This window comes from Dryas octopetala, chromosome 5, assembly GCF_963921425.1.
Source record: "Dryas octopetala chromosome 5, drDryOcto1.1, whole genome shotgun sequence".
NCBI lineage: Eukaryota > Viridiplantae > Streptophyta > Magnoliopsida > Rosales > Rosaceae > Dryas > Dryas octopetala.
Window position 1 is genome coordinate 18524761 of NC_141370.1, and position 15971 is coordinate 18540731.

Genomic DNA, 15971 nt, shown 5'->3' on the forward strand with positions numbered 1-15971 from the left:
GGAGGCCATCTCCATTCTTCATTCACATTTGGATTTTGTTCTTTTGTCTCATAACAGATATTACCCCTGACTTTCATACTTTTTTGTTTCAGATATGCAAAAGTTAATGAATTGTTAACAAGTTGTAGAATTGGTGCAAAATTTGATATACCCCTGTACGACAATGATTTTGGTCTGGAATCCATAAAAGATTCACATCCTTTCCTTGGTCAGGTTGGTCCTGTTTATTTGTTTAATGATGCCATTTCATCTGAACAAGTTCAGGGTATCTATTCCCTTGGACCAAGCTACATGTATTCGTTCCTTGACAATGAAGCTGCATCGTCTAATGATAACTCGGTGCTTAGTGGAATTCTTGATGTCAAAGATGGCCTTGCATCAAAAATTATTTTTGGACTTAATGCGCAGGTTCTCCTGTTTTCCTGGAAACTTGTTCTCTATAATTTTTCTTGTCCATTTATGAAGTAACTCTAAGAAGTTAATTACTTACCACAAAAAGAAAATTAGTACTCTAAGCAGTAAGCATTTGGTTTCTTCTTTCAGGCAAGTGATGGCAGGACACTATTTAATGTTTCACCAATGCTGGATCATGCATTAGATAGGAACTCATTTGAAGCAACCGTGATGGTTGGCACACAGCAATGTTCCAGGCGCTTATTGCAACAGATAATTTACTGTGTTGGTGGTGTATCAGTGTTTTTCCCTCTTATTGCCCAGTCTGAAAAATTTGAAAATGAAGAAAATGGGAAATATGAGCATTCATTGCCTATACCTATCACAAGAGAGCGGGTGACTGCTGAAGTCATTGAGCTTATAGCTTCTGTGTTGGATGAGAACTTAGCTAATCAGCAACAGATGCATCTTCTCTCTGGATTCTCAATACTGGGATTCTTGTTACAATCAGTTCCTCCTCAGCAACTTAATTTGGAAACACTTTCAGCTTTAAAACATCTGTTTAATGTGGTCGCAAACTGCGGTATAAATTTATTAACCATTCCTCAATTCTCATATGACCAAATTTTTTTTTAATTTTTTTAATTTTTATCTTATTATCATTCTGCTGTAGTCTCTGAGTCATATATTCCTCCAAATGTATTAATGTTCTTCATTTTATCTTTAGGCTTGGCAGAGCTGCTTACTAAAGATGCTATATCTAGCATATTTCTTAACCCTCTCATCTGGCTGTACACGGTTTATAAGGTTCAGCGTGAATTATACATGTTTCTCATCCAGCAGTTTGATAATGATCCAAGGTTGCTTAAAAGCCTTTGTCGGCTCCCCCATGTTATTGATATAATACGCCAATTTTATTGGGATAATCCAAAATTTCGATTTGCTATTGGAAACATGCCTCTCCTTCATCCCATCACAAACCAAGTTATTGGAGAGAGACCCAGTTCTGTAGAAATACGTAAAATTCGTCTTCTTTTGTTGAGCCTTGGTGAAATGAGCCTCAGGTATGGTTTCCTCCACTTTAGGATTTTTCTTATTGTTTCCAAACATAATTCTGCGAGTATAGTGCTCCCTTTCCAATGAACATAATTGATGCTACAGACTGTTATGTCATCCATTTCAAGTTTTAAGTGGAAACTCAAAAGTTTCTGGGGAATATGCAGGCAGAAAATTGCAGCAGCAGATATAAGAGCTCTAATAGCTTTTTTTGAAACAAGTCAGGATATGACCTGTATTGAGGATGTTTTACATATGGTTATTCGAGCACTTTCTCAAAAACCACTGCTTGCAGCTTTCCTTGAACAGGTCAATTTGATTGGTGGCTGTCACATATTTGTCAATCTTCTTCAGAGGTATGCATTCAATTTTATGAATGCAATGATAGATAAATTTTCACGCTAGAGAACAGTGGTGACCTGCTTTCTTTAATCATCAGAGGGTGCAAATTTTCGTCCAATACCTTATGTTGTGTACTCTTTTAATATACATGTTCTCTTAATAACTCATATATCATATGTGCTGTGACTGTGACACTACTGCTTCTCCACAACTCAGTAAGAATAGATTCAGAAGAATTTGAGCTACTTGCATTACTGACTGTAACTGTTTAAGCAAAAGCAACTACCATAGCATAACAAATATACATCAACTCAAAACTCTATCGGATGAATTATATTAAAGGGAATATTCCTAAAATGTTTTGACAAAGACGTCCAAAGAAAGGCAAGATATCTCATTCTGTCCCAAATAAAAACTACCTCTTCCAGGCTGTCCTAGAGGTTTTTTTCTCTTTTCATCCAAACAATCCAAATAAAAGCCAAAACTGAACAACACAACACCGAAAATTAATAGCCTCCTTTGCTCCAATACCCAAAAAACCTCGACCTCTTGGCTAAACCCATAAACACATGCATGCAACAACCTGCTCCGAATTTGAGAACTGAAATACAGTAAAATCCAATGAAGTTACAATCTCTATCTCTCATCTCCAACCCGCTCAAGACATCATGCAAGGCTGTTGGAGAACCAATCATGTAATTATGCTCTAATATGAAGTAAAATAGAACTTCATCAGGTACATGTTGGGCAATGGAATTAATATTTCAGTTTTAGGTGTTCTTTGGTTGAATGTAAGCCTTTTGTTATAAAATCCATTATCTTAATGTTCGGTCCAAAAGCTGCTTAGCATCTTCAACCTTGTTCTCCCCAATTCCAACTGTACATATCTGAGTTCCATTCAACCTTTTCCTTGAATCGTGCAAGGCTGCTGGTTTAGTAACCTAGATCTTCCCAACGCATAGCATAGGGGGCGATGCCCTTTCCCTCACGAGCAGGGAGTCATTGTCATAACTATTACTATTACCTCTAAGTCACACATTTGTAAAAAGATGAACTGCTCTAATACTATCTTTAATGGACCCAATCCTCCTCCAAAGGTGCTAGCTCAAGTTGACATTTAGATTCTTATGCCTTACTTAAGTGTAGACCTGCCCAGTGCATAGTCGATGTGTGATTCGGGAGTGTTACAAAATTACTATTACTGAAGCTGCAAAAGGATCTCCTTGAAATCAGTGATTCAGAATATACAGTCACTTTTCATATACATATTTGTATTCATAAGAAACACAAGCTATACAGTCACTTTTCATATACATATTTGTATTCATAAGAAACACAAGCTATACAGTTACTTATATCTTGTTCCTTCTATTTTGTTTTCCTTAGGGAATATGAACCTATCAGATTGCTCAGCTTGCAGCTCCTTGGAAAACTTTTGGTTGAAATTCCATCTGAGAAGAAGGGAGCAAGATTTTTCAATCTTGGAGTCGGAAGATCCCGATCTCTTTCAGACGGCCATAAAAAAATCAGTATGAGGATGCAACCAATTTTTTCAGCCATGTCTGATAGGTTATTCAGGTTTCCACAAACAGATAACTTGTGCGCGACCTTGTTTGATGCTCTTCTTGGTGGTGCTAGCCCCAAACAGGTATTTGTAACAAAATATAAACAAAAAAGAAAAAAGAAATCTGGTTAGATCATCCCGTCATTGTAGCTGTGCAATTATTAGTTGTATTCTTGTTTAGCTTTTTTATTTAGGATGCTGTGCAAACTTAGCTGTGAGTTTTTTTCATTTTTACAGGTGTTACAGAAACACAACCAGGTTGAGAGGCAGAGAAGCAAAGCACATAGCTCTCATTTTCTCCTCCCTCAAATTTTGGTTCTTATTTTCAGATTCCTGTCTGACTGTGAGGATGCGGCTTCAAGAATGAAAATTATCAGAGATTTACTTGATCTTCTTGATTCAGATCCTTCCAATGTTGAAGCTTTTATGGTATTATGCTACAAGTTTTTGATATTCTACTTTCTCTTATTTAACTATCCTCTCAATCCTCTTATTACTCAAATGTCATAACTAGGAATTTGGGTGGAGTGCCTGGTTAACAGCTTGTGTGAAGCTTGGTGTGTTCAAAGACTATAAAGTTTATCCACAAGATCAAGATAACAATGAGAAAAACGAGCAAGATTTAGTGAGGAATCTATTTTGTGTTGTTCTTTGTCACTATGTTCATTCTGTAAAAGGTGGGTGGCAACAGTTAGAAGAGACGATAACATTCCTACAACTGCAGTGTGAACAAGTACGTCGAAATCCACACTGTGCCCTTGATTTATATCTCTAATTATGAACTTATATGACCTCTAGGTTTATTTTTGGCAGATTGGCGTTTCATTTCGATACTTGCTTCGTGATATATATAAGGATCTGGTGCAGAGACTGGTGGAATTATCTTCTGAAGAGAATATTGTGATCTCCCAACCATGTCGGGACAACACATTATACCTTCTAAGACTGGTCGATGAGATACTTGTCACCGAAGTCGACCTAAAACTTCCGGTATTCAGCTTACCTGGAATTTAAGTCATATAACTACTTTTTTCCCATGCTCCGCCATCACACCCATGCTTAAAAGAAAGAAATAGAAAAGAACAATGGGTACAGCAAAGAATTTATCATCTTACACAACTACACAAAGCAAAGCTACCTTGTAGTCACTACTAAATCAGCCAATGAATCAATAGATACTCCATGATCACTGACACTCAAAATTGCATTACTCTAACTTATTAATGATGCTCTCCCTTACTTACTTTACTGTTAGTCACTGAGATGAGGTTATCAATTTAATATTTGACTTTCCTGCAGTTTCCGGCAAGTAGTTCTGATTTTTCCCTTGATTCCTTAGAGTTAGAACACCAAAAAGATTATGCCTCTGCTTTGTATGAACTGCTGCAAGGAGAAATTGATACCCGAATATCCAGGTACTGGTTTCTTGAATTGCAAATTTTTATTTCTGAAACTGATGCCCCAATTTGATGTCAGTCACTAATATCGTCTTTGTAGATTTAAGTTATCCAATAAGGGATTAGTGTTTGTTTATGCTTTTAATATATCTGGCCAGACAAATAGTGGCTTATGTTATTATAAATGTTGTAAGTAGTTATGCTACTTATTTTAATCTGATGTCTATGTCTAATAATATGTACCTAGGTTTTGTTATCTTTGACCTTTGGCTAGTGTGGTTTGAAAGTAATAAATGAAAGAAGTGGCACCAATACTTTGATAAACAGAAAATAGGTATTGCCCCTCTTTCTCTTATTATAATCTGATCTCTAGACTAATGGGCATTGTCCCCATTTTTAGCTTACTTATAATGATTGTGGATTGTGTTTTTCTACATTGCCCAACTGCTGTAAGTCTGTTGGGGAAGTTATTTAGGGAGATGAATGTCAATTGGGTAGTACCAGAAGCGGATGCTATTACTTGTTGAGTGAAATTCACAAGGTGTTAGGGGGTGGAAAGAAGGCTAAAGTTTTTTGGGCATGTGTGGTGCTCGCTGTTTGGTTATTTGGTTAGAGAGAATAAAAGAATTTTTGAAAATAAGAACAGGGATGGGCAGGATGAATTATGCGACAGAATATTATTTTGCTCTGCACTGTGGGCATCCGTTTCTTCAGAGTTTAGGGACCTTTATTTTCCGGATATAGTGATTAATTGGAAGGCTGCATTGTGTTAATTTTTCTAGATCTTAGCTCTTTGTCCTGGCTAGTCACACTTATAACTCTCTGCTTAGCTTGTACTGTCTGGTTCAACCTGTTTTGTTGTATCCTCTGAAGTGGATCTCGTGTCCACTACTATGTAATCTCTTTTGTGCATGGCAATAAATTCTGTTTCTTTTCAAAACAAAGTTGGATTTTGGTCAAACTTTTTGGGCGCCGATTACTGCAGATTTTAGGGAGATTTCCTTCTCAACTATTATGCTGAATTTGCTAGCTGTTGTGATCAGTTTGCTTTTTGTAGTCTCAGATGTTTTTAATGTCACCATTTTGATAGATTATAGTGTTGTGTTCTCTTATTTCTTCCTGTAATTCAGCAGTCATGCACAGTACATTTTGTTTTTGTGTTTTTTGATAGGAAAATGAGAAACTTGTGTTAATAATATTTGTTTTTGTGTTAAGAAAATTTTGTTTCTCTTTGGACAAAGAATACTCTGCCTTCTTTTCTCTTTGATAGGAAACAACAATTTTATTGGACTAGAGAAGAACTGAAAACTGAAAAGTCCCTTTTAACACTCTTTCATTCATATAATACTCTACTTATTATATGATTGAAAAAAAAGTGAAAGACCTTTTGAATATCGTGACACTCTTCTATATCACAAACATCATTTATTGCCTGCATCAATGTGCGCCAAGTTTGGGCCCAGAATCACTATGCTCGTCATGGAAGACAGGGTTTGAGCCCTAATGTCATTGGCTTCCTTTGTTGACTGACTCTTTTTTAAACTGACAAAACGTGAAAAATTGAAATACTAAAGTTCCTCCAATCATGTGATAATGATTGTTTGGTATATATTTTTGTAAATCCATGGATGCTAATCTACACACTGATACATGTATTCGTACATATATGTGTTACATGCATAATACCATGTTAAATTGATATGAAACATGCGCAGGAATACCGATCATTCGACTTCAGAGTGTAGGTTACATCAGTCATATAAAATAATGTGAACATATGAATGCATGTAATTGTCTTTGATGTATTCATCTTTCTACTAGATACTTAAAGATGTATTTGAATTTGAGGAAAGGAGACAATTTAGAAAATTCTCTAGAAACTCAAAAACCGAGCTTCAATATCCTCCCTAGGCTTGAACAAACTTAATAAGTAATACAACACTTGCTCAATTTTTTATTCTCAGGTCTTCTGAACAACTCTCTGTCAAAAGATCATTTACAATCCCCTTAACATTGATGGATATGGATTGCAACTGTTGTCATGACTCATAATTACTTAGTCATAAAGTTTGCATTTTTAAACTTGCAAGCATGATTTAATTTGGATGCAGAAAGAATGAATCTGTTCTAGACTTGATGCATAAAATCATTTGTTAGGATCTTTTCTCTTTTCAATCTTGAAGTTCCTTGTGCAGCTTTGTTTTTTTCTTTATATTATCTTTTCTTTGGAGTCAGTGTGGGTTCCAGGACCTCTCCAGTTTACACTGTCTTTCCTTTTCACAATCTATTCATGGTTTGATTGACTCAACTTTCAGGATTGCTGGGAGTTGCAAGCAGCCGACCAATATTGAAGATGACATGGTCAATGACAAGTGGTGGTATCTGTATGACAATTTGTGGGTTATTATAAGTGAAATGAATGGTAAGGGGCCAAGCAAGTCATTACCCAAATCGTCACCATCTGTGGGCCCATCTTTTGGCCAAAGAGCACGTGGCTTAGTAGAATCACTGAACATACCTGCTGCGGAGGTGGCTGCAGTTGTTGTATCAGGAGGGATAGGCAGCGCACTTGGTGGAAAACCAAACAAAAATGTTGATAAGGCAATGCTCTTACGAGGGGAGAGGTGCCCAAGAATTATTTTTCGACTTGTAATCCTATATCTCTGCAGATCTTCTCTAGAAAGAGCATCACGATGCGTCCAACAGGTCATTTCGCTTCTCCCATGTCTCTTGGCAGCTGATGATGAGCAAAGCAAAAGCAGATTGCAGCTGTTCATTTGGTACTGATTTTTCTCCTTTATGGATTCTAACCAAGTTCATAGATGTTGGGAATATAATTAAGCATGTTTGTGGTAATTTAGGATATAAATTTGTGATTTCCTTTGTTTATAGCATTATCCACATGAATGTAACTTTCAGTTAACATTGTGGCCAGGGCTTTGCTTGTTGTTAGGCAACACTTTGGAATGTTAGATGATGGTGCTCGTTTTCATGTTATATCACACTTGATTCGAGAAACTGTCAACTTTGGCAAATCAATGCTTGCTACTAGTATTATGGGCAGAGAGGACTCCTTGGATTCAAGCACCAACGTAAAAGAAACAGGGCCCATTCACAATCTAATTCAGAGGGATCGAGTGCTTGCAGCGGTGCGTCTCCCAAGTTATTTTAGTGCTGTTATATTTATTAGTCATGATAGTTATCCTCGTACTTGCATAGTGTTATTGCTTGTATTTTTATTTTGTGTTAGAGGTGTGAAATGGGCCATGCCGTCCTGAGATAGCCCATTTAAATGGGGCCCAATCGAGCTTTGTGCCATGTTGTGCTTTGCACGATTGTCCCAGACCTAGATCTGAATGCCCCCATCCATGTACCATGCTTTTGCTTGAGTCCATGTGTATGTGTATGTGTTTTTTTTTTTCCTAAAGTTATAATTTATTAAAATTGTTAGCCTGAGTTACTAAGGTGGTAATTAACTAGTAAGGGGGGTTGAGGAAAGAAAGTAAAACACATAATAATAACATTACCAATAAATGATCATTTTATTTTATCATTTACATTGGAAATATAAAAAAACTGAAAAATTACACATAAGAGTCATTTCTTTGATCAAAAAGAAAAAAGAGTCATTGTCTTATGATCAATTGAATTTGATCATAGAAGAGTTTTTTAGAAACACAAAAAAATGTTAATTCCAGCTTGTTTCTTGCTTGTGTCATGCAAAATGGGCCAGGTATTTGAGCACAGCACAACATGGATACTTGTGTTGTACTCATGCCAGCTCAGCCTGTTTGACACTTCTATTTTGTGTTGATATTTGTCAGCCCATTTATCTGTCATTCTGAGTCAACTGCATTCAAGGTTGGAGTAGTTTTATGATAAACCAAAATAACCCATACTACATGGTCACTTGCACATCCAAGGTCCAAAGAATGTAATAAAACATATTACCTTAATTACATGTCATTTCCTTGAGGATAACACTTGTTTCATTTCAACTCTAAATGTGTCTGTAATTGATACTCAATGAGGGTGCATGAGTATTTTCTTTTGGCTTGTTTTTCTTTGACCTCTAATCACACAGGCATTCTTCGCCATAATTTAAAACTAAAATTATATCAACTTCTTCATTGCACATGCCACTTATCCTTGTACTTAGCAAAAAAGTGATCCTCTTTTATTTGTCATTATTTGTAAAGGTTTTGCTGATTGCCATGTCCACCAATTTTATTTTGCTCCTGCCTAGCACGCCATCCACTGTTTGACTGTTTAGTTTTGTTTTTCAGGTTGCTGATGAGGCAAGATATTTGAAGTCATTAGATGCCGATCGCCATAGGCAGTTGCGTGAGCTCCACTCTAGGATGGATGAAAACTCCTCTGCAGAAGCTAATAATAGGAAAGCTTTTGAAGATGAGATACAAAGTAGCTTGACCTCCATTCTTGCTTTAGATGACAGCAGAAGAGCTGCATTCCAGCTTAATCATGAGGAGGAGCAGCAAAATTTTGCTGTATGTAGACCATTTTTCTCTGTTATTGAATATCGCTTTTGCAAATGAATAAATAAATAAAGGCCATGCAATTTCTTTTGTTTATTACTTTTGTTTTCTCTTTGAACTGGTGATGAATGTCTTACTAGTACTTGTTATAGCTAACAGAGTTAATTTTCCAGGAAAAGTGGATACACATGTTTCGTGCTTTGATTGATGAGAGAGGTCCATGGTCTGCAAATCCTTTTCCAAATATTGCTGTAAGGCATTGGAAACTTGACAAGACAGAAGATAACTGGCGACGTAGGCCAAAGCTGAGACAGAATTATCATTTTGATGAAAAGCTGTGTCATCCGTCATCCTCCATGCCTAGCAATGAGGTTACACCTCCTGTTAATGAAAGTAAATCTGGTTTCGTAGGGCACATTCCTGAGCAAATGAAGCGGTTTTTGCTAAAAGGAGTATGGAAGATTACTGATGAGGGGAGCTCAGAACCCAATGAAATTGATACTGAACTTGGTGGGCAGAAGCCCTCCATCCCCAAAGATACTTCAGACAGCCAGTGCTCAGAATTAGCCAAGGACACCAGTGATTGGATGCAGGATAGAAAAGATTCTTCTTCCTCTTCACTCGAAACAGAAACTAGTGAGGTATGCAGCACTAGATGACTATGTTTAAGACGCATTATAAAAATGCAAATAGATTTCTTATGTCTGGATTTGTGATTCAGGTCCTTACATCAGTTCGTTGTGTACTTGTAACCCCAAAAAGAAAATTAGCTGGACATTTGGCAGTCATGAAAAATGTCTTGCATTTCTTTGGCGAATCTTTGGTTGAAGGTACTGGAGGATCATCTGTTTTCAGAAACTTCCATGCTTCAAGCAATTATGACCTGACCAAACCTGATCAAAAGCAGAAATCTCTAAAACAGCCTATATACCTTGATTTGGATTCGGAGAAGGGTGCCACAGCCGATAAGTTTGAGGCAATGAATGAAAATGTTCTTAAAAGAAAACAATTAAAATATATTAAGCGACATAGGAGATGGAACATGGGCAGGGTAAGGAAGAATTAATTCAATTTACTTTTTGCTTTAGTATCTCTTGCATCAAATCGTATTCATCTTTCTTATTGTTTTCTTATGGATGATCATAGATAAAATCTGTCTGTTGGACTCGTTATTTGCTTCGATACACTGCCATAGAGATTTTCTTCAGCAATTCAGCTGCACCGATATTCTTGAATTTCTCATCACAGAAGGAGGCAAAAGATATTGGAACCTTAATAGTTACTACCAGAAATGAATACTTATTTCCAAAAGGAAGTGGTAGGGACAAAAGTGGAGCTATTTCATTTGTTGATAGACGTGTAGCACTGGAGATGGCAGAAGCTGCTCGAGAGAGTTGGAGGAAACGGGATATGACAAACTTTGAATATCTAATGATTCTCAATACGTTGGCTGGAAGATCTTATAATGATTTGACACAATATCCTGTCTTTCCTTGGGTCTTGGCTGATTATTCCTCGGAGATTCTTGATTTTAACAAGTCTTCAACCTTCCGGGATCTTTCAAAACCGGTTGGAGCACTTGATATGAAACGGTTTGAGGTTGGTTTATATATGGTTTAATTTTATGGAAAACATAATTCACATTTTCTGCATCTTTTTAATAAATATTTCGGTGGCTTGTTTCTCCATGCAGGTGTTTGAAGATAGATACCGTAGCTTCTCTGACCCTGATATACCTAGGTAATATCCAAGCCCAGATCAAGACCTAGTGGTTATTTTTAAGTCCAAAGATGCTCTTTCGATGATTTGTCTCACGTGCAGCATTGCTTGTTAACTTTTTCAGTTTCTACTATGGATCTCATTACTCAAGCATGGGAATCGTGCTTTATTACCTCTTGAGATTAGAGCCATTTACTTCTCTACATCGAAATTTACAGGTACTCTGATGGACAATATCACACTCTTTTAAGTACCTTACGATATGTTTCAAGTCTTTCAATTACGGTTTAATCCTCTTCTATTCTATTACAATAAGGAGATTCCTTTGGCCTCTACACTTTTTCTTTCCCCAAAACATGTCTTATAAGTTATAATACTTAACGGGCCCTAATCACTCTTGGGATTATTAGTGTTTCGATCTCTTGTTTGTTTACTGTATCACTTATGGTACATGGATTTCACTTGTTTTTTGTCAGGGTGGAAAATTTGACCATGCAGATCGTCTCTTTCAAAGCATTGAGGCCACATATCAGAACTGCCTTTCTAATACAAGTGATGTGAAGGAGTTAATACCTGAGTTCTATTACATGCCAGAGTTTCTTGTCAATTCAAACTCCTATCATTTAGGAGTGAAACAAGATGGTGGACCTATTGGAGATGTTTGTCTACCACCCTGGGCGAAGGTATATGATATCTCCTCCAAGTACCTAATACTGTAGGAAGGAAAAATCTTTTTCCTCATCATTGCAATTTTTGGGTTCATAATGTGTGTTGTTTTTTATACATAGAGTAATAGGATCTGTTATGATAAGGCAACAGGGATATTCGTTAAAACATAACTTAGTGAGTTTCTATAGTTGTACAAGACCCATTGAGCTTGTTTCAATTCAAAGGGTAAAGTGTCCCATTGAAAGATTTTATGGTGATAGGAAGTGATGTAGCTGATCCAAAATGTTGGATGGTAATAGCTGAATCCAAAATGTTTCAATTCCTCTGTGTTTCATTGCCTTTATTATTTTCTGGTGTGTCCTTATTAGAAACAAGGGATTTATTATCTGGTAAGTAGTGACAAATATGTGAGGTAAATTCTCATAGGGTTTCCGCTCGTCCATTTGGAAGCCAGATAAAGGATTTGTGCTTACACATAAGATAACTTCAGAAACTTTGCCTTTGGATCTTTCCTCCCTCCACCCTGCTCCCTCTTGTCTCTTTCCTATAGCATGCGGTTGTGAGATGTGTTTATATTAGATACACCGTTTGTTTTCTTTTCTTCCTCCCGGAAAAACTCTGATCCAATTATTTGTACAGGGCTCACCTGAAGAATTTATTAACAAGAACAGGGAGGCCCTTGAAAGTGAATATGTTAGCTCTAATCTACATCATTGGATAGATTTGATATTTGGTTACAAGCAGCGTGGAAAACCAGCTGTGGAGGTACCTTTCTAATCAATCCTGAAAATTGTCTCTTGTATATTGTTCATTTATTACTAATATACTGATCTGTGAAAATATTATTGAAATACAGGCAGCAAATATTTTTTATTACTTAACCTATGAAGGTGCCGTTGATCTGGAAACCATGGAAGACGATTTGCAAAGATCGGCAATTGAAGACCAAATTGCAAATTTTGGCCAGACGCCAATTCAGATTTTCCGTAAAAAACACCCAAGAAGAGGGCCACCAATACCAATTGCTCATCCTTTGCGCTTTGCACCTGGGTCTATTAACTTGACTTCAATTGCTTGTAGTTCAAGTCATCCACAGCCAGCTACCTTATATATTCGTACAGTGGACTCGAATATTGTCCTTGTAAACCAGGGGCTCACCTTGTCAGTTAAGATATGGTTGACAACCTCACTGCAATCTGGTGGAAATTTTACCTTCTCTGGCTCTCAGGTTGGTCTTAGTTCTTTCTTGAATTACTGGATTGTATTATTGTAATGTTTGATAGGATTTTTTTCCTCGAAGTACGTTAGGATGCATACTAATTAAATAAACTTTTGCAGGATCCTTCTTTTGGCATTGGTTCTGATATTCTTTCTCCTCGTAAAATTGGGAGTCCGAAGGCTGAAAATGTTGAGCTTGGATCACAATGCTTTGTGACAATGCAAACACCATCTGAGAATTTTTTGATCTCATGTGGCAATTGGGAAAATAGCTTTCAGGTTATATCGTTAAATGATGGCAGATTGGTGCAAAGCATCAGACAGCATAAGGATGTGGTCAGTTGTGTTGCAGGTATGTTTCATAACTGGAAGACAAAATTATCTTTACCTTCACAAGGCACATGTATGTGAAGGTAAAGACAACATTTGCTTACCCCATTTGAAGAAAATGTAATTGGATAAACCGTAGGGAGGCGGATTGGCTTTCTAGATCATTAGGTGGCCAAGTGAAGAGCATTATTGTAATGGGGTCAAGTGGATTTTCTCCCAAATAAAATTTAAAAATAAAAACATGCTGCTTTATACTTTATAGTCCATACTTGCTCATTTTTAAAGTAGACTAAAAATAACAGAAAACACATGCGTAGGTTTGTTTGATCTCAGGAGGGTGTTGATAGAAGGGCCATGTGGTTCTCTAAGGGTGTAACATGTGGGCTATGTGATATTTTCTAACGCATTGCAGTGCATGTAGTCTTATATTGAGGCAAGGCTCAGGTGCTCTATTGTTGTGGTTGGTTAAATGTTGCCTGCTTTTATGTGTTTTTACCCGGTTAGATCATGGATGCATCATGTAGATAAATCATGCTTCTTGGTGGGTCATGATTTTTTCCCCCTGCACAAGGAGGCTTCACTCTCTGAAAGACAATTTAATAGTTTACAAGTTTTAGATTTGTTTACTTTCAAATATTATGGTTGTTTACCCCCAAACATCCAAAGCGTGTTATGCGATATGGTTGTGGTGATTGTTTTGCAATATGGGTTACTGTCATACATCGAATCATATTCATTACTATGCTATTATAATTGATGCTAAATTATGTATGAAGAAGATCACAGAATAAGCTATTACAATCTAAATTTAATAGATTTTTTATCCCGCAATTTATCATATTATTTTGGTCATTGTAACATTTTACATCGTAAATCATGACGTGACATGATGGAGACATACGAGTCAAGTGAGAAATGCTGAAGCAAAATCTCAGAATTCTATGCAATGTCATGCATATGTGCTTTTTTCTGGATTGATCTGTGATAACCGATGTACTGCCATTGTAATGCCATTTATTTTGTATCAAATAACAAGTCCACTGATTTCTCTTCCTCTGAGCAAGGGTTTGGTTGTTGGCTTTTTAGTTTGGTAGAATGCTTCTCAAACTCTCAAAGTACTTTCTGAGCTGTATCATTGATATGCTGCAGTGACATCTGATGGAAGCTTCCTTGCAACTGGAAGTTATGACACTACAATCATGGTGTGGGAAGTTTTCCGAGGTAAAATCCAAGAAAAGAGACCTCGTAATACACAGACTGAATTACCTCGTAAAGATTATGTCATTGTTGAAACTCCTTTTCGTATTCTCTGTGGACATGATGATATAATTACATGCTTATATGTCAGCGTGGAGCTTGACATAGTTATCAGTGGATCGAAAGATGGAACTTGTGTTTTTCACACCCTTCAGGATGGAAGATATGTAAGATCCTTGCGCCATCCATCTGGATGTGCATTGTCAAAGCTTGTTGCCTCTCGGCATGGTAGGATCGTGTTTTACGCTGATGATGATCTAAGTTTGCATCTGTACTCAATTAACGGTAAACATCTTGCCTCTTCTGAATCCAATGGACGCCTCAACTGTGTTGAGCTGAGTGGGTGTGGTGAATTTTTGGTTTGTGCTGGTGACCAAGGGCAAATAGTTGTACGCTCTATGAATTCACTTGAGGTCATAAAGAAATATAATGGAGTTGGAAAGATGATAACATCCCTAACGGTGACCCCAGAAGAATGCTTCTTAGCTGGAACAAAAGACGGAACCCTTCTCGTGTATTCTATAGAAAATCCTCAACTTCGAAAAAGCCTTCCTCGAAATTTAAAATCCAAACCTTCTTGAACAGGGTAGATTAACCATTTGGCATAGAAATTATGGAGTTACAATGGCGAGCAGGATCCGTGATGTTAGTCCCAGGTATGTTGCTGTCACTTTCTTACAAGTTTTCACATTTTAAATTTTGATTAGTTTCATTTTTGACATTATTTGGACATATTTAGATGTAATAATTTTGGTTGATGTTTGTCCTTTGGGACTTATAGTCACTGATCAATTTACTGGTATTAAGTTTTTGTTAAATTTTTGTTGCGATGCTGTTGCTGTTAGACAGGTTTCTAAGGCTATCAAGAAAAGACTCTTGTAGAACAGAGTTGAATATCTTGAAACCTAAAATCAATACCCCTTGTGATTGGTTGTAAAGTAGCACCAAAAAAGAAAACTCTCTTTAACATTCTGTACATATGTTTGAACTGAGCAGTTTGGCTCAATGTGAGATCATCTTGAACCTAATGGATGTACAGCGGCACCTCCATGGTTCTCTTTACAGCAGGACCTCTGTGTGTGGCAGCCATGGCTAGGGCTTTTTAGAAAAAGCAATAATAAAGTAATTTCATACATAAGAAAAATAATTGGGGAGTAAAAGGAGCAAATTTGGAGTTCAAATAGAACTACTTATTTCTTTTTAATTAGAAACAGTGTCAGATGGATTAAATCCTAATTTGTTGCAAGTGGGTGAATTGATTCATCAGCTTAAGGTAGTTGGATAGTACAACAAATGGTGGGTGAGTGGGTGGGTGGGTGTGTTCCTGTCTATGTGGGTATGTGTGAACAAGACAGCATAATATATATAGGGGATTTCTCCAATGCACTTAACCATAAGTGCAAGAACGGAGTGCAGACACGCGTAGCTTTTGCATGTCTGCAGTAGCAGTTAACTACTTTGAGTTATTCCATTTATATATTATATATTATTCTATATAATATTATTAGGGGAGCACTTTTTTTCAATCTT

At 36.9% G+C, this 15971-nt stretch overlaps 1 protein-coding gene across 4 annotated transcripts in view; it reads left to right on the forward strand.

The window, feature by feature from the left end:
* LOC147285256 (binding protein) overlaps positions 1-15971 on the forward strand; it is a 35951-nt gene that overhangs the window by 17838 nt on the left and 2142 nt on the right. For all 4 annotated transcript variants that reach the window (XM_086245516.1, XM_086245520.1, XM_086245517.1 and 1 more), the window contains 22 exons: positions 93-408; positions 544-976; positions 1121-1457; positions 1617-1805; positions 3178-3439; positions 3593-3784; positions 3870-4088; positions 4169-4345; positions 4655-4770; positions 7068-7532; positions 7688-7901; positions 9039-9260; positions 9422-9889; positions 9970-10299; positions 10395-10847; positions 10942-10988; positions 11092-11185; positions 11444-11650; positions 12276-12401; positions 12493-12864; positions 12975-13206; positions 14334-15097. In XM_086245516.1, coding sequence (XP_086101642.1) covers positions 93-408; positions 544-976; positions 1121-1457; positions 1617-1805; positions 3178-3439; positions 3593-3784; positions 3870-4088; positions 4169-4345; positions 4655-4770; positions 7068-7532; positions 7688-7901; positions 9039-9260; positions 9422-9889; positions 9970-10299; positions 10395-10847; positions 10942-10988; positions 11092-11185; positions 11444-11650; positions 12276-12401; positions 12493-12864; positions 12975-13206; positions 14334-15022 — 6160 coding nt within the window. In that variant the 3' untranslated portion in view covers positions 15023-15097. The remainder of the gene's footprint in view (positions 1-92; positions 409-543; positions 977-1120; positions 1458-1616; positions 1806-3177; positions 3440-3592; positions 3785-3869; positions 4089-4168; positions 4346-4654; positions 4771-7067; positions 7533-7687; positions 7902-9038; positions 9261-9421; positions 9890-9969; positions 10300-10394; positions 10848-10941; positions 10989-11091; positions 11186-11443; positions 11651-12275; positions 12402-12492; positions 12865-12974; positions 13207-14333; positions 15098-15971) is intronic.